The following is a 27348-nucleotide window of genomic DNA, read 5'->3' on the forward strand; positions in this document are numbered from 1 at the left end:
GTAAATGATATGAATTTAACGCAGAAACATAAATTGCTATGCACATGCTGAATATCCAGCTGCTTTGGCTAACTCATCAATTCAGATAGTGGTGCAAGCTTACACCATCTGCACCTTGTAAATCAGAAGAAATTGTGGGATGACAGGGAAGTGGGATGTGAGGAGGAGGATTAGGTATGAGGATACCATCAGCTTGGATTGACTCCGCGATGGCCGCTTCAATCATCTCCAGCACCATCTCCTCCATGGGGGTTAGGTTATGCAGGTGTAGGGGGTTTCTCTTGCTTGCTCTGGTCTCCTGCCAGGCTTCTTGCAATAATTACCCGTGAGTGGTTCGACCCACTCGCCCCTACGGTTCTCGACCTTGGACTTAGGTGCAGGGAGCTATAGTGCAGAAAAACTCAATAGACCAGGTCGAATAGCACGAAATGGATGCCTTTATTGAACAGTTTGCAACATTATAAAATACATGTCATATGCACAAATTAAAGCAACTACAAGCATGCACACATCTATAAACTTAACTCTATAGAAATGGGGAACACACGGCACATCGAAAAAGGGGTAACACATTACGACTACCCTTAACCCCCTCCCCTAACCCTAACTTAAGTTTCGATTTGAGGGACCCGGGATCATGCTCACCACTTTAAGAATTGCGAAAAGGGGTTTGCAGCCTTTCGACATAGCTTTCCGTCGTCACGTGGGTTTGGAAGCTTCTGGCGCAGCTTGTTTTCCTCTTGGTTCTCCAGCGATGGCGGCGGCCGATGTGATGTTGAAAAACTGAGTGCACCCTGACTCTTTATATAGTCAGAATTGTCCTTCTGATGACTCTTTATACAGTTATAATGTCCTTCTGAGTTCTCCAACGGTGGAGCAGCACCGGAATACCTGGGTGTCTTCTTCTTCGGCCTGGGTCGTCGATGATCTCCCGACAAAAGTACCCGGGCCACCCTCGTTGTCTTCCCGTCGTGGCCGGGCCTTGCCTGGCTGAGCTGGCTTCCAAGCCGAAATCTTCTCGTCGTCTTCTCGTCGTGGCCGGGCCTTGCCTGCCCGAACACCGAACACGTTCCGAACCGAAGTGCTGTGTGAAGGTCTCTGATAGTCTTGAAGCGTTTTACCGAAGCGAACGTCTCTGAAGAACCTTACCGAAGAAGTTGAAGTACCGATGGACTTTACTCAGTTCACAGTTATACTTTTTGGAACATTCTTATCTCCCGCCAAATCATAGTCCTGTCTTTGTAATAATTTTGGCGGGCAGAACTCTCTGCAGGGGTGTTTTGTCTTCATAACGGGAGTCGGTGATAGCTTAACTGGCCTTCCTGGGCCGATAATGTCTTTGCTTTGTTACCGTAACTTGGTTTGTATATTAATCGGTCTGGAGATTGCCCTGGATGGCTGTTAAACGGCTTCTCTTTGTACAGGGTAATGGGATAAAGTGTTCGTTCAATTGTTCGCCCATTTCTTGATGGGTCTCATCCTGCCACCCAAATCTGTCCTGTACTTATAAACTAATTAATGTGTATGCTCAGTTCCATGAGTTTCGGCTTCCCGAAACTGGTTTTTCGCAGGCTTAATGTCCTCAATCCACAAGCCTGTCTGGCTTGCAGTAACAGAAATTCAAATGGTCCCAGAAGCTGGTCACGAGGTCTGGCGGCCATTTTGTGTGCCCTTTTTCCAAAGGTTTCTCTGTATAAGCTTCTTTTGGTCAATAAAGCTGTATTATTAACCCTATTTTTCTACGTGATTATTTAATGAAAATTTCGCGAATCTTACACAGGCACCCCTACCAACAATCTCTATCAATCACGACTCATACCTCACATTCATAGCTTCACCTCACCATCACAACTTAGCACTGCTGCAAGCCTCACACCCACATTTCACAGCTTGCACACACTGCCAGCTATTCAACCATGACAGGCTCATCACCCAAACACATTGCACCACCCTCACCAACAAACTTGCCTCTCTTGCAGGAGAAGGTGGCTCATAACCGGAGGCAGCAGTTGCTACCTGCAGGGAGATGGGCACGCCTGCATAACCTAACCCCCATGGAGGAGATGGTGCTGGAGATGATTGAAGCGGCCATTGCGGAGTCAATCCAAGCTGATGGTATCCTCATACCTAATCCTCCTTCTCACATCCCACTTCCCTGTCATCCCACAATTTCTTCTGATTTACAAGGTGCAGATGGTGTAAGCTTGCACCTCTTGCTTTCCCATCCTCCCCTCAGCGCAACCCTACCCTTGTGCCTTTCTACTTTCAGATAGCCAAGAACTGCAAGCTGGCTAGGCAGTGGTGGAGGAGCAGGAAGTGCAAGAGGAAGAAAGAAGTGATTCAATATCACACTCGCAGCCACCAGCTCAGATACGAACACTCCGTGTACTTTAGAAGATAGGTTAGACGAGGGATCTGCACGTGGAGACACACCGGGCACGCGTTCCTGCAGCAAGGATGGGGGCAAATGGGTAGCGCAGGTGTTAGCTCCCCGGAGGGTGAGGTCGTACACAAATTCTGCTGCACAGGGCTCAGATGAGGACTTCGATGGGGCGGTCTACAGAAGGAGGCTGATGGATATGCACAACGAAATGCTTGGTGCATTGGCAGGCCTGCCAGAAAGCCTGAGTGCAATGTCAGGGATCATGGAGGAGTCCGGTACCAACCTTGCACAGGGCTTTGCACAGAGCTAGGAGCTCATCCTTTCCAGCATGGAAGTGATGGGCAACTCCATTAGTGGACCCAACCATGATGCAGCGTTTGATGGCAGATCTCTCAGCTTCCATTGCAGCACAAGCAGAAGCCACCCCACGTCTGGGTGCTGCAGTGGAAGCTCAAACCTCTGTCATGCAAGCTCAGCTTGCTGCCATCGTGGCTGTGGTTACCAGGGTGTCACAGCAGTCCAGCAATCTGCCCTCCAGCAGATTACTAAGATTGCTGAGGCGCCACCCCATGGAATTGTCAGTGACCCCTTGGAGCACAAACTTGCTGTCCTCTCTCAGGATGACAGCATTTGTGCTCTGCCAGTGCCCTTGCTTTTGCCCTTCAGCCAGCCAGCCCAGAATGTTGCCGCCCATGCAGAGATGGTTCAGTCTGAAGCCGGGCCTTCTAGGCCCAGAGCTGCTCGAGTTCATCCTCCAAGGCCATCTGCAGTCTCTCCCACTGAAGGTCAGCAGCCTTCCACCAGCTATGCTGCAGCCACTAGGGTAGCACTGCATAGGAGCACGAGGACAGGAAAAGGTAGACGGACGACAGGAACTAAGGGAATGCACAAGGGTGATTAGTTAACTTTAGTTTGAAATATTGGATGGTTTGATTTATAAAGTTGGCTTGGAATGTTTATTTTGTAGTGGCTTTTATTGTAGCATTGTGGCCAAGAGGACGCTGTGTTGGTGAGTAACAGAGGGAAGGCAAGGTGTGGGACTGTTGGTGAATGGGGAATTGGGGTTGCATTCACTGGTACCGTAGTCGGATGAGTCGATCACAGACAGAAAGCATCTGGCAAGAGAGAATTAAATGTATTCACCTCTCTGCATACAGAGCCTCAGTGACCTGACTTATGAAACAGTGCACAGCAAACTGGAAATATCACTGGTTCGAGCCTGATGCATAAAAATTAATGGCCACTCTCACCTTCACAGCCAATGGCAATGCCATCCTTGCCCTGCTCGGAGGCTGCAGATTTCAGTGAACACCTTCTTAGTGAAGCGGAGACGTCACATACACTGTTCCTTGCTGAGGATGAGGTAGGAAAATTGCTCCCCGAAGACCTGGGAGGATATGGCCTACTGCGCAAAGCCCTTATCCCCCTCCTCCTTCTTTGAGCAGCTTGTCCTCCTCTGTGTCACCTCTGCTCTGTCGCTGCTCATTTTCCCGGTCATGCTGCAGTCCAAGGGGGATTAAAAAGTACTGCACCCATGTTTGAGAGCAACTGGTCTGAGCAGAAACTGAAGTAACCTGCCACGCCAGTCCCTAGACACTTCAACTTCAAATCAGATAACAAACCACCAAACACTTCTACAAACTTACCAAGAGACAGTAGAAATCAATCAGCAACTAACCCGAAAGCCATTGCTGATTCCCTTTAAATAGCGCTGGTGGAGGGTCCTACGTGCTGCTGAACGCATGTTCAGCTGCGTATGTTTAAGAGAGGGTGTTAGCTGGAGCACTGAGGTCGAAAATGGCAGTGCTAGTGTCGAATTTGCGTTGCACGCTGACTGACGTCATGATCTGTGTGCTCTGCATACTTCCAGCGCATGCTCCCAGCACCCGCGCTAACTACCTACCCAAAATGGTGTCCAGTGCGGCCTGCACCAGAAGTGTATGCGCGCACTGCGGACGCCATTTTGGACCCGAACTGGCACCCCAAGCGCCAAAAATCCAGAGCTGAATTTAGCGGCCAAAGTATTTTATTTGCACTTAAATAATACAAGTGAAGATGTTCTTAGGACATGGGAGGTTGGGAGCTAGAAGGTCTCATCAATGACAACCTTCAAAGGAGCTTCAACAGCAGGAGCTTTTGGCTCCTCCTGCTCATCATCTTTGCTTGCCTGCACGTTGCACCATCTCTATGTTCCATAGTTGTGCCTCAAGTTATAAATAGTCCAATGATAAATGGCAGCACCAACACTCATGGTACAAACAGTACGAAAAAAGGTCTCGAAATAAATAGCAAAAAAACCCAACAATAATTCTCTTCTGAAGGCTTCAAAGATTGTTTGAGGGGAAAATGGCAATTCTCCTCTAAATGCTGACTCCCAATCATAAGCCAGCAATCTACAATGCCCATTGCATTCCCACTGTGAATGCTAAGAATCTATGTATGCTCATCAAATACATTAACTGACAATTATAATATTTAAATTAAGCTCTTCCCTGTTCTGGGTGAGAACTTCTGCAACCATTAACCACCTAATTGCAAGCTGTTGGTTTGTGCTAAATGGGTGGAGATCTGGAAAAAAAAATGACCTTCTCTGCTGAATTTGTGTCACCAGCAGTGGCGTAACAAATGGAAAATTCACCCCTGTATGAACATAGAATGTTTTTTCAATGTTTGGTATGTTATACTGATGTAGCACTACTTCTAGATCTATGGACATACATGTGGAAGAGTTGCAGAGATTGCATGAGGGATATCATGAAAAATACACATTCTCTTGGAAGACTGGTAACGTTTCTGAACACGAGCCAGGTGGAAATAAGGTGGCAATGTGTATATAGTTTAAAATAGATCAACTTGCTGTCTGTTCATTAAGTATAGACAATAGTAGCTGCATGACTATAGAACTGGGACAAACTGGTCAAAAACAAGTGGATAAAAATCTTTGCAAGGATTTGATAACTCATCTTTTCAGGTCTTCTTGAGCTGTCTTCTTTCAGTTGTAAGAAGGTGCTAACACTGGCTAGGCTTCAGTTACATGCCCTTTCTTACTTCACCAAAGTGGCCATCCTTGTGTGTGGGCCTAGACAGTGACCAATGGCAAGTTACCCAAATTGTGGATAGCATCATAGCCAAGCTGGATATTGTTGTCGCCTGATGTCCACACACAAACATGCATTTCCAGCAGAGGTTATTGAATAGCAATCGGGGCTGATTTTTCCCTTCCCTAGACAAGAGGGATCGAGGCCAATTGTAGTTTCATGATTGAGATCAAATAATCTACAACAGCAACTTGTATTTATATAGTGCCTTTCGCGTAGTAAAACATCCCAAGGTGCTTCACAGGAGTATAAGACAAAACATTTGACACCAATCCACATAAGGAGAAATTAGGGGAGATTGGTCAAAGAGGTAGGTTTTAAGGAGCGTCTTAAAGGAAGAAAGAGAGTTAGAGAGGCAGAGAGGTTTAGGGAGGGAATTCCAGAGCTTAGGGCCTAGCCAACAGAAGGCATGGTCACCAAAGGTTGAGCGATTATAATCAGGGATCCTCAAGAGGGTAGAATTAGACGACTGCAGCTATCTGGGGAGGGGGCGGGGGGAGAGAGGGGGCAGGTGTCGGTTGTGGGGCTGGAGGAGATTACAGAGATAGGAAGGGATGAGACCATGGAGGGATGTGGAAACAAGAATGAGAATTTTGGAATCGAGGCATTACTTAACTGGGAGCCAATGTTGGTCAGCGAGCACATGGGTGATGGGTGAACGGGACTTGGTGCGAGTTAGGACACGGGCAGCCGAGTTTTGGATGACCTCAAGTTTATGTAGGGTAGAATGTGGGAGGCCAGCCAGGAGTGCGTTGGGAAAGTCTAGAGGTAACAAAGGCATGGATGAGGGTTTCAGCAGCGGATGAGCTGAGGCAGGGGCAGAGATGGGCGATGTTATGGAGGTGGAAATAGGCAGTCTTTGTTATGCTGCGGATGTGTGGTCAGAAGCTCATTTCAGGGTCAAATAGGACACCAAGGTTACGAACAGTGTGGTTCAGCCTCAGACAGGTGTTAGGGAGAAGGATGGAGTCAGTGGCTAGGGAACGGAGTTTGTGGCAGGGACCGAAAACAATGGCTTCGGTCTTCTCACATTTTCCCACATTACAACAGTGACTCCACTTCAAAAGTACTTCATTGGCTGTAAAGCGCTTGGAAATGTCCAGTGGCCATGAAAGGCGCTATATAAATGCAAGTCTTTCTTTCTCAATATTTAATTGGAGAAAATTTCTGCTCATGTCAGCCAAGCAGTCTGACAAGTTAGAGACAGTGGAGGGGTCGAGAGAAGTGGTGGTGACGTAGCATACATGTGGAAACTGACGCTGTGTTTTCAGATGAAGTCGCCAAGGGGCAGCATGTAGATGAGAAATAGGAGGGGTAGATCTTTGCGGGAGTGAGAAGAGAAGCCATTGCAGGTGATTCTCTGGCTACGATTAGATAGATAAGAATGGAACCAGGCGAGTGCAGTCCTACCAAGCTGGACGACAGTGAAGCGGCGTTGGAGGAGGATGGAGTGGTGAACCATGTCAAAGGCTGCCAACAAGTCAAGAAGGAGGAGGAGGGATAGTTTACCTTTGTCAGTCACAAAAGAGGTCATTTGTGACTTTGATGAGAGCCATTTTGGTACTGTGGCGGGGCGGAAACCTGATAGGAGGGATTCAAACATGGAAAGATGGGCACAAATTTGGATGCTGACATGTTTAAGGTCTTTGGAGAGGAAAGGGAGGTTGGAGATGGGGCGGTAGTTTGCAAGGACGGAGCGGTCAAGGGTTGGTTCTTTGAGGAGAGGGGTGATGATGGCAGATTTGAGGGAGAGGGGGACAGTACCGGAGGAGAGAGAATCATTAACAATGTCAGCTAACATGGGAGCCAGAAAAAGAGACAGGAGAAGACAGCTAGCAGTGGAGAATACAAGCCGGGGTTTATCTTTGCATTGTGAGCAATTTTAGCAGATGAGTGCAGGACCCGATGATGCTTTATGTGGGCCAGCCAAATCTGGCGGTGAATGGCTAAACCAGTTGTCCGCCATATCCGTTCAAGTCAAAACATCCCAAGGCACTCCACAGGAGCGTTATCAAACAAAATTTAACATTGAACCATATAAAGAGATATTAGGACCACAAGATTTAAGAAGCATCTTAAGGGAGGAGAGAGGTAGAGAGGCGGAGAGGTTTAGGGAGGGAATTACAGAACTTAGGGGCTAAGCAGCTGAAGGCACAGCCGGCAATAGTGGGGCGATGGAAATCGGTGATGTGCAAGAGGCCAGAATTGGAGGAGCGCATAGATCATAGAAACTTACAGCACAGAATTGGGCCATTCGGCCCATCCTGCCTGTGTCGGCGCTTTGAAAGAGCTGTCCAAGTTAGTCCCGCACTCCAGCTTTTTCCCTTATAACCCTGCAAATTAGTCCTCCTCAAATACATGTCCAATTGCCTCTTGAAAGTTCCTATGGAATGCAATTCCACCACCCTTTCAGGTAATGCGTCTCAGACCATAACAACCCTCTGTGAAAAAAATTATCCTAATGTCCCCTCTAGTTCTTTTGCCAATTATTTTAAATCTATGACCTCTGGTTACTGACCCACTTACCAGAGGAAACCGTTTCTCCTTACTTGCTCTATCAAAACCTGTCATAATTTTGAATACCTGTATTAGGTCTCCCCTTAACATTCTCTGCTCTAAGAAAAACAATCCCAGCTTCTCCAATCTCTCCCCATAACTGAAGTTTCTCATCCCTGGTATCATCCTGGTAAACCTCCTCTGCACCCTCTCCAAGGCCTTGACATCCTTCCTAAAGTGTGGTGCTGAGAATTGTACACAATACTCCAGCTGAGTCCTAGCCAGTGATTTGCAAACATTTAACATGACTTCCTAGTTTTTGTATTCAATCCCCCTATTTACAAAACCAAATATACTATACGCTTAAAAAAAAAAATAAAAAAAATTTGTTTATGGGATGTGGGCGTCGCTGGCAAGAGCAGCATTTATTGCCCATCCCCAATTACCCTTAAGGTGGTGGTGAGCTGCTGCCTTGAACCGCTGCAGTCCGTGTGGTGAAGGTACTCCCACAAGGCTGTTAGGTAGGGAGTTCCAGGATTTTGACCCAGCGACGATGAAGGATCGGTGATATACTTCGAAGTCATAATGGTGTGTGACTTGGAGGGAAAGTTGGAGGTGGTGGTGTTCCCATGCACCTGCTGCCCTTGTCCTTCTAGGTGGAAGGGGTCGTGGATTTGGGAGGTGCTGCTGAGGAAGCCTTGGTGAGCTGCTCCAGTAGATGGTACACACTGCAGCCACGGTACGCCGGTGGTGGAGGAAGTGAATGTTTAAGGTGGTGGATGGGGTGCCAATCAAGCAGGCTGCTTTGTCCTGGATGGTGTAGAGCTTCATGAGTGTTGTTGGAGTTGCACTCATCCAGGCAAGTGGAGCGTATTCCATCACACATCTTACTTGTGCTTTGTAGATGGTGGAAAGGCTTGGGGGAGTCGGGAGGTGAGTCACTCGCCGCAGAATACCCAGCCTCTGACCTGCTCTTTTTGCCACAGTATTTATGTGGCTGGTCTAGTTAAGTTTCTGGTCAATGGTGACCCCCAGGAAGTTGATGCTGGTGGAGTCGGCGATGGTAATGCCGTTGAATGTCAAGCGGCGGTGGTTAGACGCTCGCTTGTTGGAGATAATCATTGCCTGGCACTTCTGTGGTGCGAATGTTACTGGCCACTTATCAGCCTAAGTCCGATTGTCGTCCAGGTCTTACTGCATGCGGGCATGGACTGCTTCATTATCTGAGGAGTTGTGAATGGCACTGAACACTGTGCAGTCATCAGTGAACATCCTCATTTCTGACCTTATGTTGGAGGGAAGGTCATTGATGAAGCAGCTGAAGATGGTTGGGCCTAGGACACTGCCCTGAGGAACTCCTGCAGCGATGTCCTGGGGCTGTGATGATTGACCTCCAATCACCACAACCATCTTCCTTTGTGCTAGGTATGACTCCAGCCAGTGGAGAGTTCCCCCCCCCCCCCTCCCCGATTCCCATTGACTTCAGTTTTACAAAGGCTCCTTGATGCCACACCCTGTCAAATGCTGCCTTGATGTCAAGGGCAGTCACTCTGACGTCATCTCTGGAATTCAGCTCCTTTGTCCATGTTTGGACCAAGGCTGTAATGAGGTCGGGAGCCGAGTGGTCTTGGCGGAACCCAAACTGGGCATCAGTTAGCAGGTGCTGCTTGATAGCACTGTCAATGACACCTTCCATCACTTTGCTGAGGATTGAGAGTAGACTGATGGGGCAGTAATTGGCTGGGTTGGAGTTGTCCTGCTTTTTGTGAACGGGACATACCTGGGCAGTTTTCCACATTGTTGGATAGATGCCAGTGTTGTATCTATACTGAAACAGCTTGTCTTGAGGCACAGCTAGTTCTGGAGCACAAGTCCTAAGCACGATAACCGGGATGTTGTTGGGGCCCGTAGCCTTTGCTGTACTCAGTGCACCCAGCCGTTTCTTGATATTAAGTGGAGTGAATCGAATTGGCTGAAGACTGGCTTCTGAGATGGTAGGGACCTCAGGAATAGGCCGATATGGATCATCCACTCGGCACTTCTGGCTGAAGATGGTTGCAAACGCTTCAGCCTTGTCTTTTGCACTCACGTGCTGGGCTCCACCATCATTGAGGATGGGGATATTCATGGAACCTCCTTCTCCCGTTAGTTGTTTAATGGTCCACCACCATTCACGACTTGATGTGGCAGGACTGCAGAGCTTTGATCTGATCCGGTGATTGTGGGGTCGCTTCATAATGTCTATAGCAGGCTGCTTTTGCTGTTTAGCATGCATGTAGTCTTGTGTTGCAGCTTCCCTAGTTTGGCACCTCATTTTTAGGTACAGCTGGTGCTGTTCCTGGCATGCTCTTCTACACTCCTTATTGAACCAAGGTTGGTCCCCTGGCTTGATGGTAATGGCAGAGTGAGGGATATGTGGGGCCATGCAGTTAGATTGCGGTGGAATACAATTCTGCTGCTGCTGATGACCCACAGCACCTCATGGATGCCCAATTTTGAGCTGTTAGATCTGTTCTGAATCTATCCCATTTAGCACGGTGGTAGTGCCACACAACACGATGGAGGGTGTCCTCAGTGTGAAGATGGGACTTCGACTCCACAATGACTGTGCGGTGGTCACTGTTACCAATGCTGGCATGGACAGATGCATCTGTGACAGTTGAGGACAAGGTCAAGTAGGTTTTTCCCCTCGTGTTGGTTCTCTCACCACCTGTCGCAGGCCCAGACTGGCAGCTATGTCCTTCAGGACTCGGCCAGCTCGGTCTGTAGTGGTGCTACTGAGCCACTCTTAGTGATGGACATTGAAGTCCCCCACCCAGAGTACATTCTGTGCCCTTGCTACTCTCAGTGCTTCTTCCAAGTGGTGTTCAACATGGAGGAGTACTGATTCATCAGCTGAGGGAGGGCAGTAGGTGGTAAAATCAGCAGGAGGTTTCCTTGCCCATGCTTGACCTGAGACTTCATGGGGTCCAGAGTCAATGTCGAGGACTCTGCGGTCACTCCTTCCCGACTGTATGCCACTGTGCCACCACCCCTGGTGGGTCTGTCCTGCCGGTGGGACAGGACATACCCAGGGATGGTGATGGAGGAGTTTGGGACATTGGCTGAAAGGTATGATTCTGTGAGTATGACTATGTCAGGCTGTTGCTTGACTAGTCTGTGGGACAGCTCTCCCAATTTTGGCACAAGTCCCCAGATGTTGGTGAGGAGGACATTGCAGGGTCGACTGGGCTGGGTGCACCGTTGCCGTGTTCATAGCCAGTGCCAAGGTTGATGCCGGGTGGTCCGTCCGGTTTTATTCTTATTATTGTGTTTCGTAGCGGTTTGTTACAACTGAGTGGCTTATTTTTTCAGAGGGCAGTTAAGAGTCTGGAGTCTCATAGGCCAGACCAGGTAAGGACGGCAGATTTCCTTCCCTAAAGGACATTAGTGAACCAGATGGGTTTTGAGACAGTCCGATAGTTTCATGGTTACCATTACTGATACTAGCTTTTTATTCCAGATTAATTTAATTAACCGAATTTAAATTCCCCAGCTGCTGTGGTGGGATTTGAACTTGCGTCTCTGGATCATTAGCCCAGGCCTCACCACTACCGTGTTACCTACCTTATCAACTTGTCCTGCCATCTTCAAGGATTTGTTAATATACACCCCAAGGTTCCTCTGCTTTTGCACCCCCTCAAAATAGTACCATTTAGATTATACTGCCTCTCCATGTTGTTTCTCCCAAAATGCATCACTTCACACTTATCCGCATTACATTGCATCTGCCATGTGTCTACCCATTTCACCAGCCTGTCCATGTCTTCCTGAAGTCTGCTACTATCCTGCTCATTATTTACTATGTTGCCAAGTTTTGTATTATTTGCAGACTTTGAAATTGGACTCCCTACACCAAAGTCTTGGTCATTTATATATAACAAGAAAAGCAAAGGTCCCAATACCAACCCCTGGGGGACCCCACTGCATACATCTTGCCAGTCAGAAAAACATCTGTTCACCGCTACTCTCTGCCTCCTCTCCCTTAGCCAATTACCTACCCAAGTTACCACTGCCCTTTTAATACCACGCACTCCTATTTTCTGAACAAGTCTGTTATATGGTACTTTATCAAATGCCTTTTGAAAATCCATATATACATCTACTACACTACCTTCATTAACACTGTTACTTCATCAAAGAACTCATTTGGGTTAGTCAGACATGATTTGCCTTTAACAAATCCATGATGGCTGTCCCTTATTAACTCATGCTTCTCCAAGTAAGAATTAATTTTGTCGGAGGGTTGTAGGGCAGGAGGAGGTTAGAGAGGGAGGGAGTGGCGAGGCAATGAGGGATTTGAACACAAGGATGAGAATTTTAAATTTGAGGTGTTGCTGGACTGGGAGCCAATGTAGGTCAGTGAGCACATGGATGATTGGTGAACAGGACTTGGTGCGAATTAGGATACGAGCAGTAGAGTTTTGGATGAGCTGAAGTTTATGAAGGGTGGGATCTGGTTCCGATCTGTATGGCTTAGTATTACCCATTAGGCTATCAGAAAGCACAATGCTTTCTTTGAGAACATAAAGCATAAAGTAAGAATAGGACATTGGTCTTTTCCTTTCCACAGACTGTGAGCAATGGGACCTGTTATGCGCTTCATTTCCTGAGGCAAAGTTCAGCAAAAATCCTGTTCCCAGCCAAGTAGTTAGCCAAATATTATCACTGGGATTAATCAACATAGCATTAACTGAAGGGAGTTTATTCTACACATTGACTACTTTGGGGAGCACACATTTTGTTCTAATCTCCAGGTTCACTTGTAGTTTACCTGTGTGTGTATATATATATATATAATCTCCTCTGGATCTGCTATCACAACTTATCCTTAATAACTTGCTTACATCTGTATTATCCACGTCTTCATCATTTTTAATCTGGAGTATAAACTTTATGTTTCCCATTCTCCAATAAAACATATTCAGATTTGAAAGTTTCTCTTCATAACACAAAGCCCTAAGTCCTGGAATCATTCTATTTTCCTCTGCCCAATATATCAAAGTTCTATCCAGGGTAGCATATCCAAAACTGCCCATAGTATTTCAAATGTATCCTTGTTGACAATATTTCCAAGGTTAAAACATTTTGTTTCAACTTGTAATCAAATGTCCTGGAGATGCATCCCAGTACTCAATTAGCCTTGCTGATACAAACCTCACATTTATTGGATGCTTTCAGAAAATGGTCAACAGTAATGTCAAAACATCTCCTTTTCTGCCTCTGCAGATGGTACTCTTTCACTGTGTGCATATGATTCATGTTTCCTGTTCCAATGCATACTCTCCCCAGTGTCCTCGCCAATATTTATCCCTCAACCAACATCACTAAAGCAGATTATCTGGTCATTATCTCATTGTTGTGCGCACACTGGCTGCCGTATTTCTTCCCTTACAACAGTGGCTACACCTCAAAAGTACTTCATTGGCTGTAAAGCACTTTGGGATGTCCTGAAAGGTGCTACGTAAATGTAAGTCTTTCTTTTCTTTTTGTTTTCATGCCCGCCTTTGCTTCTCCATGACTACCACTGAATTGACTATCTTCCAACAATGGACTTTGCAGGCCACACAATCACAGTCTTGTTAATGCTACAGTCACTGATTTATTCATTTTCCATGCCCCCCCCCTTTGCCCCTACGTGACCATTGTTGAATTTGCTGCACCCACATACATAATTTCACAACTTTTTTTTATTCGTTCATGGGACGTGGGCGTTGCTGGCAAGGCCAGCATTTATTGCCCATCCCTAGTTGCCCTCAAGGTGGTGCTGGTGAGCCACCTTCTTGAACCGCTGCAGTCTGTGTGGTGAAGGTACTCTCACAGTGCTGTTAGGGAGGGAGTTCCAGGATTTTGACCCAGCGACAATGAAGGAACGGCAATATACTTCCAAGTTAGGATGATGTGTGACTTGGAGGTGGTGGTGTTCCCCTGCGCCTGCTGCCCTGGTCCTTTTAGGAGGTAGAGGTCGTGGGTTTGGGAGGTGCTGCTGAAGAAGCCTTGGCGAGTTGCTGCAGTGCATTTTGTAGATGGTACACACTGCAGCCACGGTACGCCAGTGGTGGAGGGAGTGAATGTTTAAGGTGGTGGATGGGGTGCCAATCAAGCGGGCTGCTTTGTCCTGGATGGTGTCAAGCTTCTCGAGTGTTGTTGCAGCTGCACTCATCCAGGCAAGTGGAGAGTATTCCATCACACTCCTTACTTGTGCCTTGTAGATGGTGGAAAGGTTTTGGGGAATCAGGAGGTGAGACACTCACCACAGAATACCTAGCCTCTGACCTGCTCTTGTTGCCATAGTATTTATGTGGCTGGTCCAGTTAAGTTTCTGGTCAATGGTGACCCCCAGGAAATTGATGGTGGGGCATTCAGTGATGGTAATGCTGTTGAATGTCAAGGGGCGGTGGTTAGACGCTCGCTTGTTGGAGATAGTCATTGCCTGGCACGTGGTGTGAATGTTACCTGCCACTTATCAGCCCAAGCCTGAATGTTGTCCAGGTCTTGTTGCATACAGGCATGGACTGCTTCATTAACTGAGGAGTTGCGAATGCCAGAATGGCACTGAACACTGTGCAATCAGCAAACATCCCCACTTCTGACTTTATGATGGAGGGAAGGTCATTGATGAAGCAGCTGAAGTTGGTTGGGCCTAGGACTGCTCTCTCAAACTCTATTGGTTGTTTCTCACCACAACTGGTCTGCTGCACTCCTACCCATTTCTAGATTCAGACCTCTCCTCTTTTCCGATGTCCAATACTATGCTTTCATTACTCACTATTTAAGGTCACCTCCGCCGAGTACTCACTCCCGCAATGCCTACAGTCCCTCCAGTTTCCGAAACACCACTGTACCTTCTCTTTGCACCCCCATTATCTCTGCTCATTAGACTTTCCCAATCATAGGCCATTCCCCTTTACTTCTGTCCATAGCAAACATTCTGCTTTTGCCCATTCCTTCACTCCATGTCTGGTGATGTTCTGCAGCTTAACGATAGCAAGCCTGAAGCCATCTTGAGCAACCCCTGCGAGAAACTCCACAATCTTCACTTCACTCTACCTCTATAAACTCCACAATCCTGAATTGTTGCTTGTACCCTCTGCTCTTCCAATTCTGGTCTACAGTCTTATCACTAGCCTTCCCTGGCCCCCCTTACATGCCCATTGAAACTAAACACAAAAACAGGGCTGCAATCTGTCTATGACTGGATTAGATCATGTGGATGTGGTGTATTTGGACTTTCAGAAGGCTTTCGATAAGGTCCTGCATAAGAGATTGGTGTGCAAAGTTAAAGCACATGGGATTGGGGGTAAGGTACTGACTTGGATAGAGAACTGGTTGGCAGACAGGAAGCAAAGAGTTGGAATAAACGGGTCTTTTTCCGAGTGGCAGGCAGTGACTAGTGGGGTACTGCAGGGATCGGTGCTAGGACCCCAGCTATTCACAATATATATTAATGATCTAGACGAGGGAACTAGATGTAATATCTCCAAGTTTGCAGACGACACAAAGCTGGGTGGGCATGTGTGCTGTGAGGAGGATGCAGAGAAACTCCTGTACGATTTGGGCAGGTTGGGTGATTGGCCAGATGCATGGCAGATGCAGTATAATGTGGATAAATGCGAGGTTATCCACTTTGGTGGCAAAAACAGGAAGACAGATTATTATCTGAACGGCAATAGATTGGGAAAAGGGGAAGTGCACCAGTCGCTGAAGGTAAGCATGCAGGTGCAGCAGGCGGTTAAGGCGGCAAATGGTATGTTGGCCTTCATAGCGAGAGGATTCGAGTACAGGAGCAAGGATGTCTTGCTGCAGTTGTACAGGACCTTGGTGAGACCACACCTTGAGTATTGTGTGCAGTTTTGGTCGCCTTATCTGAGGAAGGGTGTTCTTGCCATGGAGGGAGTGCAGCGAAGATTCACCAGACTGATACCTGGGATGGCAGGAATGACGTATGGAGAGAGATTGGGTCGATTAGGCTTATATTCGCTGGAGTTTAGAAGAATGAGAGGGGATCTCATTGAAACTTATAAAATTTTAACAGGACTAGACAGATTAGATGCAGGAAGGATGTTCCCGATGGCAGGGGAGTCCAGACCAGGGGTCACAGTCTAAGGATAAGAGGTAAGCCATTTAGGGCTGAGATGAGGAGGAATTTCTTCACCCAGAGAGCAGTGAACTTGTGGAATTCTCTACCACAGAAGGCAGTTGAGGCCAAATTATTAAATATATTCAAGAAGGAGTTAGATATTTTTCTTAAGGCTAAAGGGATCAAGGGATATGGGGAGATGGCAGGGACAGAGTACTGAATTTGGATGATCAGCCATGATCTCATTAAATGGCGGAACAGGCTCGAGGGGCCGAATGGCCTACTCCTGCTCCTATCTTCTATGTTTCTATAAACATTTGCACAATAATACAGATAATACACTTGTAGTGAAATACCTTGGCCTTTATCACTCCACTGCATCGACTGCTCTAAAATGGATGGATACAGGACACAGAGAAAAATCAGGTAGAAAAAGCAAACATCAACCACTAAAGGCAATTGTTTTCAAAATTCTATTGTTGCTAACCTGGAAACTCATACATATGCCCTGCAAATTCATTGTAATTAAATTTTAACTTATTGTCTGTTGCTTGAATGCCAAATTAGTAAACCTGATATCCTACCATTTTAATCAGTGTCATGAACATTGAATAGTGATGAAAATAAATTTTAACCAAATGTGAACTGTTATGATAGAGATTACACTCAATTATGTTGGCAAACCTAATTCATTTATAATGGCCCTGAAATTATGGTGCTTCCGACAGCGTACCTTCTGAATGGCCCCACAAGTTCCGGGTTTCTAAGCATGTGCAAAAACCCAGAACTTGCGATCTGTCAAGTTTCACTTGGACAGATCCATCACATCTGCTACAAATTCACTTTCGCTAGCGCAGAGTTGGGCTATTTACCCAACTACTGCCCAGCGAATGCCCACAAAATCCTTACGCCTGGCAAAAGCAGGTGAGGGGCCTTTTTTTTTTAACCAGTGTAAGGGTTAAAATAAATGTTAAAATAACATTTTAAAATGATTTAAACATACACATACGTTTAAAATGAGTTTAGGTAAATTTTGTCCCTTTTAAAATGTTAATTTTTTTTTTTAATGTAATTTTATTTTAAATGTTTAATTAAAGGGTCTTTTAATTAATTTTGAACAATTGATCATTTATTTTTATTTAAGTAGTGCAAAATTTTATTTATTTGGTGATTTCTATTATGCTTATTGGGATTCCGTACATAAATCCCCAAAAGCATCATAGGAATCCCCTTTTTGATTGCTTGGGCTGGCCCAAATGCTCTCACGGATGCTTGAGAACCGCCTGCGCCCCTGGGATCCGTGGGCGTTTACGCAGGCGTATGTCTACGGGCGCAGGACTAGAAGAGTTCGAAGCTCCGGAAACACCAGCTAAGTTCGTAATTTCTTTTTGGTTCGGAGGTGTACGCTGGCGGCAAGCCTCTGGCCCCAATTTCCAGGCCAATAAAGTTACTTCTTCATTATGAAGCCTAACAGAGGGATCAGATTATTTGATTACTTCATTTTGTAATAGGGGCATTTAAAAAAACACACACAAGTGGCTAAAGTTACATGATTTGCCTGTATCATTTCAAGTGGACAATTAAAATTGTGTGATAGCAAAATACTGCGGATGGTGGAAATCCGAAATAACAACAGAAAACGCTGGAAAAACTCAACAGGCCAGGCAACATCCGTGGAGAGAGAAACAGAGTTAACGCTTCAGGTCGAAGACCCTTCATCAGAACTGAGAAAAAAGCAGGAAACGAAACAGATGAAAAAGCAAGTTTGGGGGCTGGGAAATAGGGGAGGGGATGAAAGAACAAAAGGGAAGGTCTGTGAGAGGTGAAGAGACATTAAGAGATATTCAAGGTGAGACGAGATGGTAATAGGGCAGGTTAAGAAACAAAGGATGGCTCTAGAAGAAGTGTGAAATGCGCTGGCAGAATGAGAGACAGCTGCCACGTGGGAGGGGGAAAAAAAGGAAAAGGCACAAACCAAAAGTGTGGATAAAAAATATATAAAAATGATAGGGGCCGAGGTTATGATCTGAAATTGTTGAACTCGATATTGAGTCCGGAAGGCTGTAAAGTGCCCAATCGGAAGATGAGGTGCTGTTCCTCGAGCTTACGCTGAGCTTCCATGGAACAATGCAAGAGGCCAAGGACGGTGAGGTCTGAGTGGGAATGGAGCGGTGAATTGAAATGACAGGCGACCGGAAGCTCGGGGTCACCCTTACGGACTGAACGGAGGTGTTCCGCAAAGCGGTCACCCAATCTGCGTTTGGTCTCCTCAATGTAGAGGAGGCCACATTGTGAGCAGCGAATACAGTATACTAGATTGCAAGTACAACAAGTAAATCACTGTTTCACCTGGAAGGGGTGTTTGGGGCCCTGGACAGTGGGAAGGGGGTTGGTATAAGGGCAGATGTTGCATCTCCTGCGCTTGCACGGGAAGGTGCCGGGCAAAGGGGAAGGGGTGCTGGGGGTGATAGAGGAGTGGACTAGGGTGTCTCAGAGGGAGCGGTCCCTACGGAGTGCTGAAAGGGGAGAGGAGGGGAAGATGCGTTTGGTGGTGGGATCACGTTGGAGGTGGCGGAGGATGATCTGTTGAATGTGGAGGCTGGTGGGGTGAAAGGTGAGGACAAGGGGAACCCTATCGTGGTTCCGGGAGGGCGGGGCAGGGAAGAGGGCAGAATTAAAATTGTGTGCTAGTTGTGAGCAGGACAGAGATAATTGCAGACTTTAACTATTTATTCAATTATGAACAACACAGGGATGGGAATAATACTAGCTTATTTGTATAATAAAAACCATACTTCACTTAAAATGTATAAACCTTTGCTTGAATTCAGTTTGATACCGGTTTTTAACTTAAGCTAAAAATTGATACATTAAAGCAATAGGATATGATTTATGTCCCAGAGATATCATTACAGTTAATTTGTTACTTTGCTCATAATCTATTTGGTTCACCCACTTGTGTACATAATTTATATTTTACAACTCTTCTTGTTTACATCACACATGAGCCAAAGAACCCGAATTAAGTATCTGAGGTGAATAGAATAATTAAAAAATATAAACTATATTGCTGTATAGATTGGATATAGCAACATTACACTGGGCAATTTTTTTCTTTAGCATCCCTGTGATTATGAAAAATACAAAACAATCATGAGTATAGTATTTTAACATTGCCACTACCTTTTCATAGTAATTGTACGAATGAAACTGCTCAAGTTTGTGGCCTTAAAATGTAATTCTTTTACAACAGAACTTTTTACACCAAAACTTTAATTAGCAGGGACAGCATTGACCTTGTATTACTAAGGAACATAATAATGAGCAAACCACAGCTATGTGATGAGCGTAATTGCAGAACTATTTTCTGAAGAGCAATTAATTTCAATATTACGTTTTTATTATCCAACTCTACCATGCTTGCACAATGAATACTGGTTATTGTTGTGCAATACCATCACTCTGCCTTCCCTACCCTACTCCTGCACATCCTTACTCACACCAACTTACCTTGCATATTCACCCACCCCAATATCACATCCCCATATCACTAGCCACCCTTCACACTCACCCTCATCCTAGTGCAATCATACCAACTAACAACACACAAGGGTAGGCACTTGGGTGTTTTATGTAACATTCATGTAAAGTTTCTGTTAATGTGGCGTCAAACATTGAAACCTTTATTTTCAACACTTTCTGTTCTTGGACAGATTTGTGTGCACCTTTGGAAGTGGCTTAGTGAGTTGCAGTGAATGGTGAGACATTAACGGTACCCCTGCATTGGTGAGGAGTGTGAAAGGAATGGCTTGAGCATTGTAGGGATGCTTTACGGTGTTGGTGTGGGGTGGTGCCAACCTGGCGCATCATGTGGCAGCCAGGGTGCACAGCATCAAGTGAAGTAAATCTGGCCATGGTGAGGCCAGCGCTGGCCTCCTGGGAAGCAATGTGGTCGGGTGCTGATGCCCTCTGTCCTGTGCAGCATTGGGTGATTGCGGAGAAGATTGGTGGTGTTGTTGTTGGTGCTGCTGGGGCTGATCGTGGTGGGATTCTGAGGACCAAGGTGAGAGTGTACAAAAGGCACCCATGCTGATGGAATAGATGGCAGGTGAAGTAGAGATGACAGAAGCGATCTGTCAATGGTGAGGGAGGTAATGACGTCAGACTGGATGGAGACTTGTGTAAAGACTTGCAGCATGGTGAATCTGTTGTGGAAATGCAGTGAGAAAGAGTTTGTGGCTGAGGGACAATATCTCTAAGGTGGGAGCTTTTACTGTACATTTGAAGCTGTCAACTCAACAGCTGATTCAATGGCCACTGGCCTCCTGCCTCAGCATGACAGACGTGGTCCACGACCAGCGTGGACCCCATGGGCGAGCTGTCAAATGCAGATGGTGAGCTGAAATTCATTCTAAAGTGGTTCTAAACAAGCCACTAATTACCTGAATTGGGTCCTCCCGCTGTAAAACTGCCGCTGCATGTTGGGTCTGCTCAGCGCTGACAGGCCCGACATCGGGGAAAGGCACGTGGCAGCGGAGTCACAACATGCTTGGGGTAAAAAACACTTTCCCACCTGACTCGCCACTGATCGCACCCACTGACCCCCCCCCTGCAAAATCCAGCCCAATGTCACTGCCAAAACAAATTTCCAAGAGTTGCCATTGATGCTGTTAATAGTATTAATTAGCATTTACATTTGTTCTGTGATGGCCAACACATTGAGCTCTTAAAAAGTGCTTAGTTACAAAAGTGAAAGAAGCATTGTGCAGTGAAATGCTACTTAACGTTTCACGTTCTATGAGTCGAGCGTTCTTACCTCCAGAAAGAATGATGGCAGCTACAAAGAGAGCCAAATCACTGTCATCCAACTCTAGTGCACTGAACTTCATGGCAAACTCAAACTTGGGCTCCATTATCTCATTGAAAGGTTTCCGCAGGCTTTTCAAAAACTCTCGCGTCATAAAACCGTTCCCATAGGCTACCAGCAGCCCATCTTTGTTCATAATGGATGCCAACATGGCAAACATGGCTTCATAAACTCCATATTTTAACAGGGTCACTTGATCATTGAGGTCAAGGTTTACAAATTCAGGGATACATTTGGCAAATTCCGTCAGTTCTCTTACTGTTTCCACTGACGTACACTGGCAGCGGTGAAAGATTCGAACTTCAGCTTCTTTGTTCTGGATGCCATTTACTGCTTGTTTTGATACTAGATTCTCCTCTGCCAAGCGTAATGTCTCCATGTCATGAATGACAAAAGGCTGTAAATGTATTATTCAAGAATTAGTAAACATCATAACATTCTTCCATATCAAGTTCCCAGAATAAAATAAGAGTTCACTTAAGTACTTTTAATTACATTTTTCCAATGTACTTTTTAAAGCAAAAATAGCAGTAGATGGTGAAGAATTAAGACAAGTTATGCACAAGAACAGGCCAAGTTTAATTACTTCTCCAAAATAGGTCACATATCTTAGATTACCGTTACTCATTACAGAAGTTCATGGCAGTAGGTCAGATGCTGACTGGGATTTCGAACAGGATCACAGATTAGCTTCAGGTAAATGAATGCATTTATTAATCTTGGCCATATAGAAAAAGGAGAGAAAGAAAAGCTCATCATCTCTTTCTCCATATCTTAAGTACATCTCCTGGAAGGAGTGGCACTTACAGTATCAAAGGAAACATGAGCGTATGAAAAGAGGAAAAGACCAACAGGCCTATCAAGCCCACTTGATAGTGAGTTGGGTGATGTTAATTAGCTAGTCTGTAAAATCCAACTACCAGGAAGGAGAGTATGAATGGTTCATTTGGGGAAAAAAGTAAATAAACAGACGTGAACAATGAAAACACAGTTTAAACACTGTCCTTCAACTCTGTAGACACATCAGGAGTAAGACATAGGTCTGGATTTTGCACAGCATACGCCGTCGTAAGCCTTGTAAAAGGCCCCGCAAGTTCCAGGTTTCCGCATGCGCGAAAACCTGGAACTTGCAATCTGTCAAGGTTCGCCTTGACAGATCATAAGAACCAACTCAAAAATCACATTTGCTGGTGCAGAGTTGGGTTATTTGCCCAACTACAGCCCAGCAAATGCATACAAAACCCTTACGCCTGCTTTCACCAGCGTAAGGGTCAATATAAATGTTAAATTAAAAATTTTAAAATAAAAAATAATCTACAAACATTTAAAATTAGTTTATTTAAATTTTGGCCCAGATTAAAATGTTTAAAATTATTTATTTTTTTAATTAATTTTTATTGTAAATGTTTAATTAAAGGGACTTTTAATTAATGTGAAAATGGGAACATTTATTTTTATTGCAGTTGCGTAAATGATTTAATTATTTGGGGATTCCTTATATGCTAATGGAGATTCCGTTCGGAAATGGAATCGCCATAATCATATGAGCAATCCTCCTTTCCAATAAGAGGACCTGGCCCACGTGATCCTAGGGACACTTCCGAACTGCCCGAGTCCCTGGGATCCACGGGCCTTTATGTAGGTGTACGCCTGCAGGCCCAGGACCCGAAGTCTCTGAAGCCCGGGAGCTAGCAGATTGCTCCGAGTTTTTTCGAGTCGGAGGCGTACTCCGGAGGTATGCCACCGACCACAAATTTCGGTCCATAATGTCAGGTGGCAACTAAATTAGTGTTGAAGTAATGGTGGATTTTACCGTCCATGGCTTACTTAGAACAAGAACAAATCCCACAGTGGGATGACAAAATATCAAATTAAAAAGTTCTCAAACGTTTATCACAGTTCTGAAAATAAAGTAATGTGTCACCTTTTTATATATTTTGAGCTGTCACATACTCAATTTGCTCAAAAATGTGACCTTAGGGTGGGGGGTCAGAGATATTTCATCTATTTATAGAATTTTCCATGCTACAGAACTTTAAAGAACCAAGCTGCAATGAACTTCAGAGCTTTCACTATCTCGTCACTCACGAGTGCTGCACATCATTTCTTGCCTCATTTTCTTTTCGTCTGCCTGTCCAGCATAGCAAGGTGGCAGGCAAAAGAGAAGGAAGATGGGCATGAGGAGGAGAAAGAATATCAAAAGTTTTTGGAAGATTGTGATGATGGTGATGACCATCTCACCACCCCGTGTGCCACTGGCACCTGCCCCTTTCGATTTCACCCCTTTCATCATCTGTCTTCTATATCATCCATAGACAAAAATCCCACCTCAGGGTCCAGCAGTGCAGGAACCATTGTGTGGAGTGTTTGATTATCTCAGTGTAAATTTATCTTTATAACATTTGAGACAACATTTTTAAAAGCCATTTTCAAAAGCGGAAGTCAACATTAATGATTGCAGGCACTGTAGAAGTTTGCTGATACCAACAAAGATGATAAACTACTTAAGCATGGTAATACTTAAAGAACTGAATTCAAATGTGTGGCAAACCTTTTTTCCTGATGTGTTGCAACATAAGTGAACAACTGTAATTGATAACAGTAAAAGAAATGAAATTCAAAACCAAAATGAGACCTTATTCACACTGGAGGATACAGGGAAGGAGGGAGGAAAATGTGCTTGTACAGCTGCATCAAGGCACCAAACTCTTCCTCTCCATTTGAATTGTGTGTTATTGACTTGTATAAAGATGTTAAATGAATGAGGAGGAACTACAATTACTTACTGGGATGTTAGCTTTTCCTGTCAAAATGGCTCTGGCTTTGGTCTTGTTCATGTTAAAATTCTTTAGGTAAGCCTCATACATGTGTTTGGCAAGAGATTTGAGATCAGCCATCTGCGAATTCTGTACATCTTGCTCTAGTGTTAGAATCTCTGCTTTTAATTTCTCCTTTTCAGATTGTGGCATTCGACCGAAACGGATAGCTGTGCAGGTAGGAAAAAATAATTTATTCAATTACCTCCCTTCAGTTCATGCTGCCACTTTCTCCCTCTTTCCTCCCTTCAGTTCATGCTGCCACTTTTCTCCCTCTTCTCCCACCCCCAATTCACTCTGCCACACTCCTTTCCCCTTCTCAGCACTACTCCAGCTCATCCATCCCTCCTCAGCACCACCTCCACACTTCACCACCCCCACCGCACCCCCCTCCCTCAACACTGCTCCTGGACTCTCCCACCACCCTCAGCACTATTCCTTGTCTTCTGCCTCCTGTTGATGCGCCAAGTGATTCAACGCGGCTGCATATTTGGCGAGAGTTCCTGAAATCACCAGAATTTCTGCCTACAGTGTGCAGTAGTATTCAAGTGCCTAAAATAACAACAACAGGTTGCAATGCTGACTTTGATCTGCAAACACCGACAAGCGGGCAGTGCCCTGTAAATGTTAATATTCATTTGAAACACAAACGGTTGGCATATATGAAAATGCAACAATGTATCAGAAATTAGCACATGGAAATGGACAAAATCCTGAAATGCATACAACGAAAAGTAAACTTATTTCGAGTTGTGTTGTCATGAAGAACTGAAGATTATTTTCAAAACTAGATGTCCAGTGGCATTGCTCATTGGAAGTTAGACAATATGATGGCTGATAAGGACAAGAGGATTAAATGGTATAATGGAGAATGTGTCATTCTAGAGCTATATAGAAATTATAATGAAATTAATGTAGACAAATGGATATAGTTGTACATTAGAAGGTTCTTATATAATTGTACAGATTTGGAAAAAAGGAAATAACAGTAAAAGTAAATTGTGAAATATATAAATTGTAAATTAAAATGTATTGTATGTAAATAAAAGTGGAATCTTTCTACAATGTGTTTATGTGAAACATAAATTTATGTAGCATTTTGTATCTAAACATAAAATCTATTGAGAATATTATGTTTATCAGTTTCTCAGGTGACTTGAACACAAATGTGACGTATGAAGGGGATAAGTTGGGGTCATGGCTTAAATGGTGGAGAGGTACGAAACATTACGGGAAGAAAGGGGAAACAATTGGGGTGTGCACAGGTTGGCGGTTGTAAGTGGAAAAATGATTATGGTAATGAATGGGTGGTAAAAAGGAAGTGGAGGGGTTCTGGAAAATTTGGTAGCGCTAAGTACAGAACAGGTTATGAGTGTGAAATCTGAGCAGGAAATAGGGAGTTTAAGCAGATATGATGAAGAGAAAGGTGATGGAAAATGTGGGGAGGAAAGGTAAAAATGATAAGGGAAGTCTTGGGAGATTTAATGGTGTGTGGGCAATTAAAAAAAATATATAGAAGTGGCAGTTAAAAAGAGCGCAACACTAAAACATACGTAGACTGATACTTAAAAACACACAAATATTGGGAGTGGGAAGATAAACCAAAAGCACAGCTGTAGTGGAAGAAAGACTGGAAGGAGGCGTTAAAAGGAAACAGAAGAGGTATACTTAGAAACAGAAAACAGAGGAAACAACACTAAATAATGAGTGAGACTTAAAAGAAAAACAAATAGCCAAAGCAAGACTATTAACAAAGCACAAAAAAGGAGCACGATTTAGAAAAAAAATACAATAATCAGTTGTGGTAGTGTAAATGTTGCACTATAAATAGTACATAGTGCTACAAGGACTTTAAAAAGATAAATAGCTGTTTTGAGCAATGAGGACAGCTGCAGCCTGTTAAAAGCTGAAGTGGGAGCAGGTCTTCGATGGTACAACATGGGAGGCTCTCACATGGGTGAAGAAACAAGTGGACAGAGCACCCCGAGATCCATCAAAAGTGGGGCATTTAAAATTATGAACATAATTTAAGTCAATAAATTAAAAGTTTAAATATTTATTTTAAAATAAAAAAAGTTAAAAGCTTAAATAGAATGTTAAATACTTACCTACTGGAAAATTACTTAAGAACAAGATAGTGATAGAGCTGGGAGAAAAATTTCAGAAATTTGCTCCACACAGCTGTAATTACATCGTAACATTGATATTGCAAAACTGAATGGGAAGAGTTGGGATAGCATTTTATACTGTGAAAAGTTGACGTGAAAATGTGACCAAAAATTATGATAAAGAAAGCAAGATTTGTGGATAAGAAGTGCACACCCAATGCAAGATTTAAAATTAATATAATCTAGATATAGCATGTATTACTTATTATGAGCCAGGAGCAGGCTAAGTACTAAAATATGTGGGAACACTTCCTGTAAACTCACTTCACCCTACTCTTCCATCCTATTTTCATGGGTCCTATCTTGGGATATGGTTTCTCTAAATGCTTCATAAAAGGAGCTAAAAATAAATTTGAAAAGTACACAAATGACACACTGGCACAAACAGTTCTTCCCCTCCAACACACACTTAGATATTTTAGCCCTTTTTTCCCCCAACAAGGAGGAATATCCAAAGTAGGTGCCATTAAAAACTGGCTGAAGAGCAAATTGAATAGAAACTGTAGGCAGGCCAATAAGCAAGTGTTTATTTTTGCTGCCCATTGTCTTTCTTTCCTATCACGTTGCAAAACTGCCCCATTCTATAAACTGCAGAGGATACAGTAATCAGCATTGAATGTGTGTTCCAACTCTTAGGCTGCGATTTTATCAGCACTGAAAGGGCGGGTTTGGAGGCGGGTCAAAGGTTAAAATCATTTTGATTGACAGTGGGTTCCGATCCTGCCGTCAACCCGCCTCCAAACAATTTTCCCAAGTGTCGGGTCCCCGACTTGCGCATGGACCCAACACCTAGCAGCGCAAAGAGGATTAAAGCCACTTACCTGCCTGTTAACAGGTATTTGATAGTAGTTGACACGCTTTTTCAATTTTGCCGCTTCTGCCTCAGGTTTCCCGACATCCAGACACCACGCCAGGTAAGTGGCGTGTTGCGAGTCTGCTGTAATGTTTCTGCATTGTTGACAGCTGCAGAAGTGGTGTGAAGGATCCAATGGTGTAGTGTATCTGGACTTTAGCAAGGCTTTTGATAAGGTTCCACATGGCAGACTGGTCACGAAGTTAAAAGCCCATGGGATCCAGGGCAAAGTGTCAAGTTGGATTCAAAACTGGCTCGGAGGCAGGAAGCAGAGGGTAATGGTTGATGGGTGTTTTTGTGACTGGAAATGCTGTTTCCAGTGGGGTTCCGCAGAGCTCAGTACTAGGTCCCTTGCTTTTTGTGGTATATATCAATGACCTAAACTTGAATATAGGGGGTATGGTTAAGAAGTTTGCAGATGATACTAAAATCGGCTGTGTGGTTGATACTGAAGAAGGAAGCTGTAGACTGCAGGAAGATATCAATAAATTGGTCAGAACAGTAGCAAATGGAATTCAATCCGGAGAAGTGTGAGGTAATGCATTTGG

The 27348-nt window shown here is 44.6% G+C and overlaps 1 protein-coding gene across 4 annotated transcripts in view; it reads right to left on the reverse strand.

Annotated features, from left to right (window-relative positions):
- Positions 1-27348, reverse strand: part of pparab (peroxisome proliferator-activated receptor alpha b) — a 185045-nt gene that overhangs the window by 12113 nt on the left and 145584 nt on the right. For all 4 annotated transcript variants that reach the window (XR_015081333.1, XM_086008854.1, XM_086008856.1 and 1 more), the window contains exons 5-6: positions 23750-23949; positions 20913-21360 (exon numbers count right to left, since the gene is read on the reverse strand). Coding sequence is in view for 3 of the 4 variants with exons in the window: in XM_086008854.1 (XP_085864980.1) it covers positions 20913-21360; positions 23750-23949 (648 nt within the window). In the remaining variant the exon portion in view is untranslated. The remainder of the gene's footprint in view (positions 1-20912; positions 21361-23749; positions 23950-27348) is intronic.

Source organism: Somniosus microcephalus, chromosome 16, assembly GCF_052327205.1.
Source record: "Somniosus microcephalus isolate GS21.2 chromosome 16, FLI_Smic_1.0, whole genome shotgun sequence".
Lineage (NCBI taxonomy): Eukaryota > Metazoa > Chordata > Chondrichthyes > Squaliformes > Somniosidae > Somniosus > Somniosus microcephalus.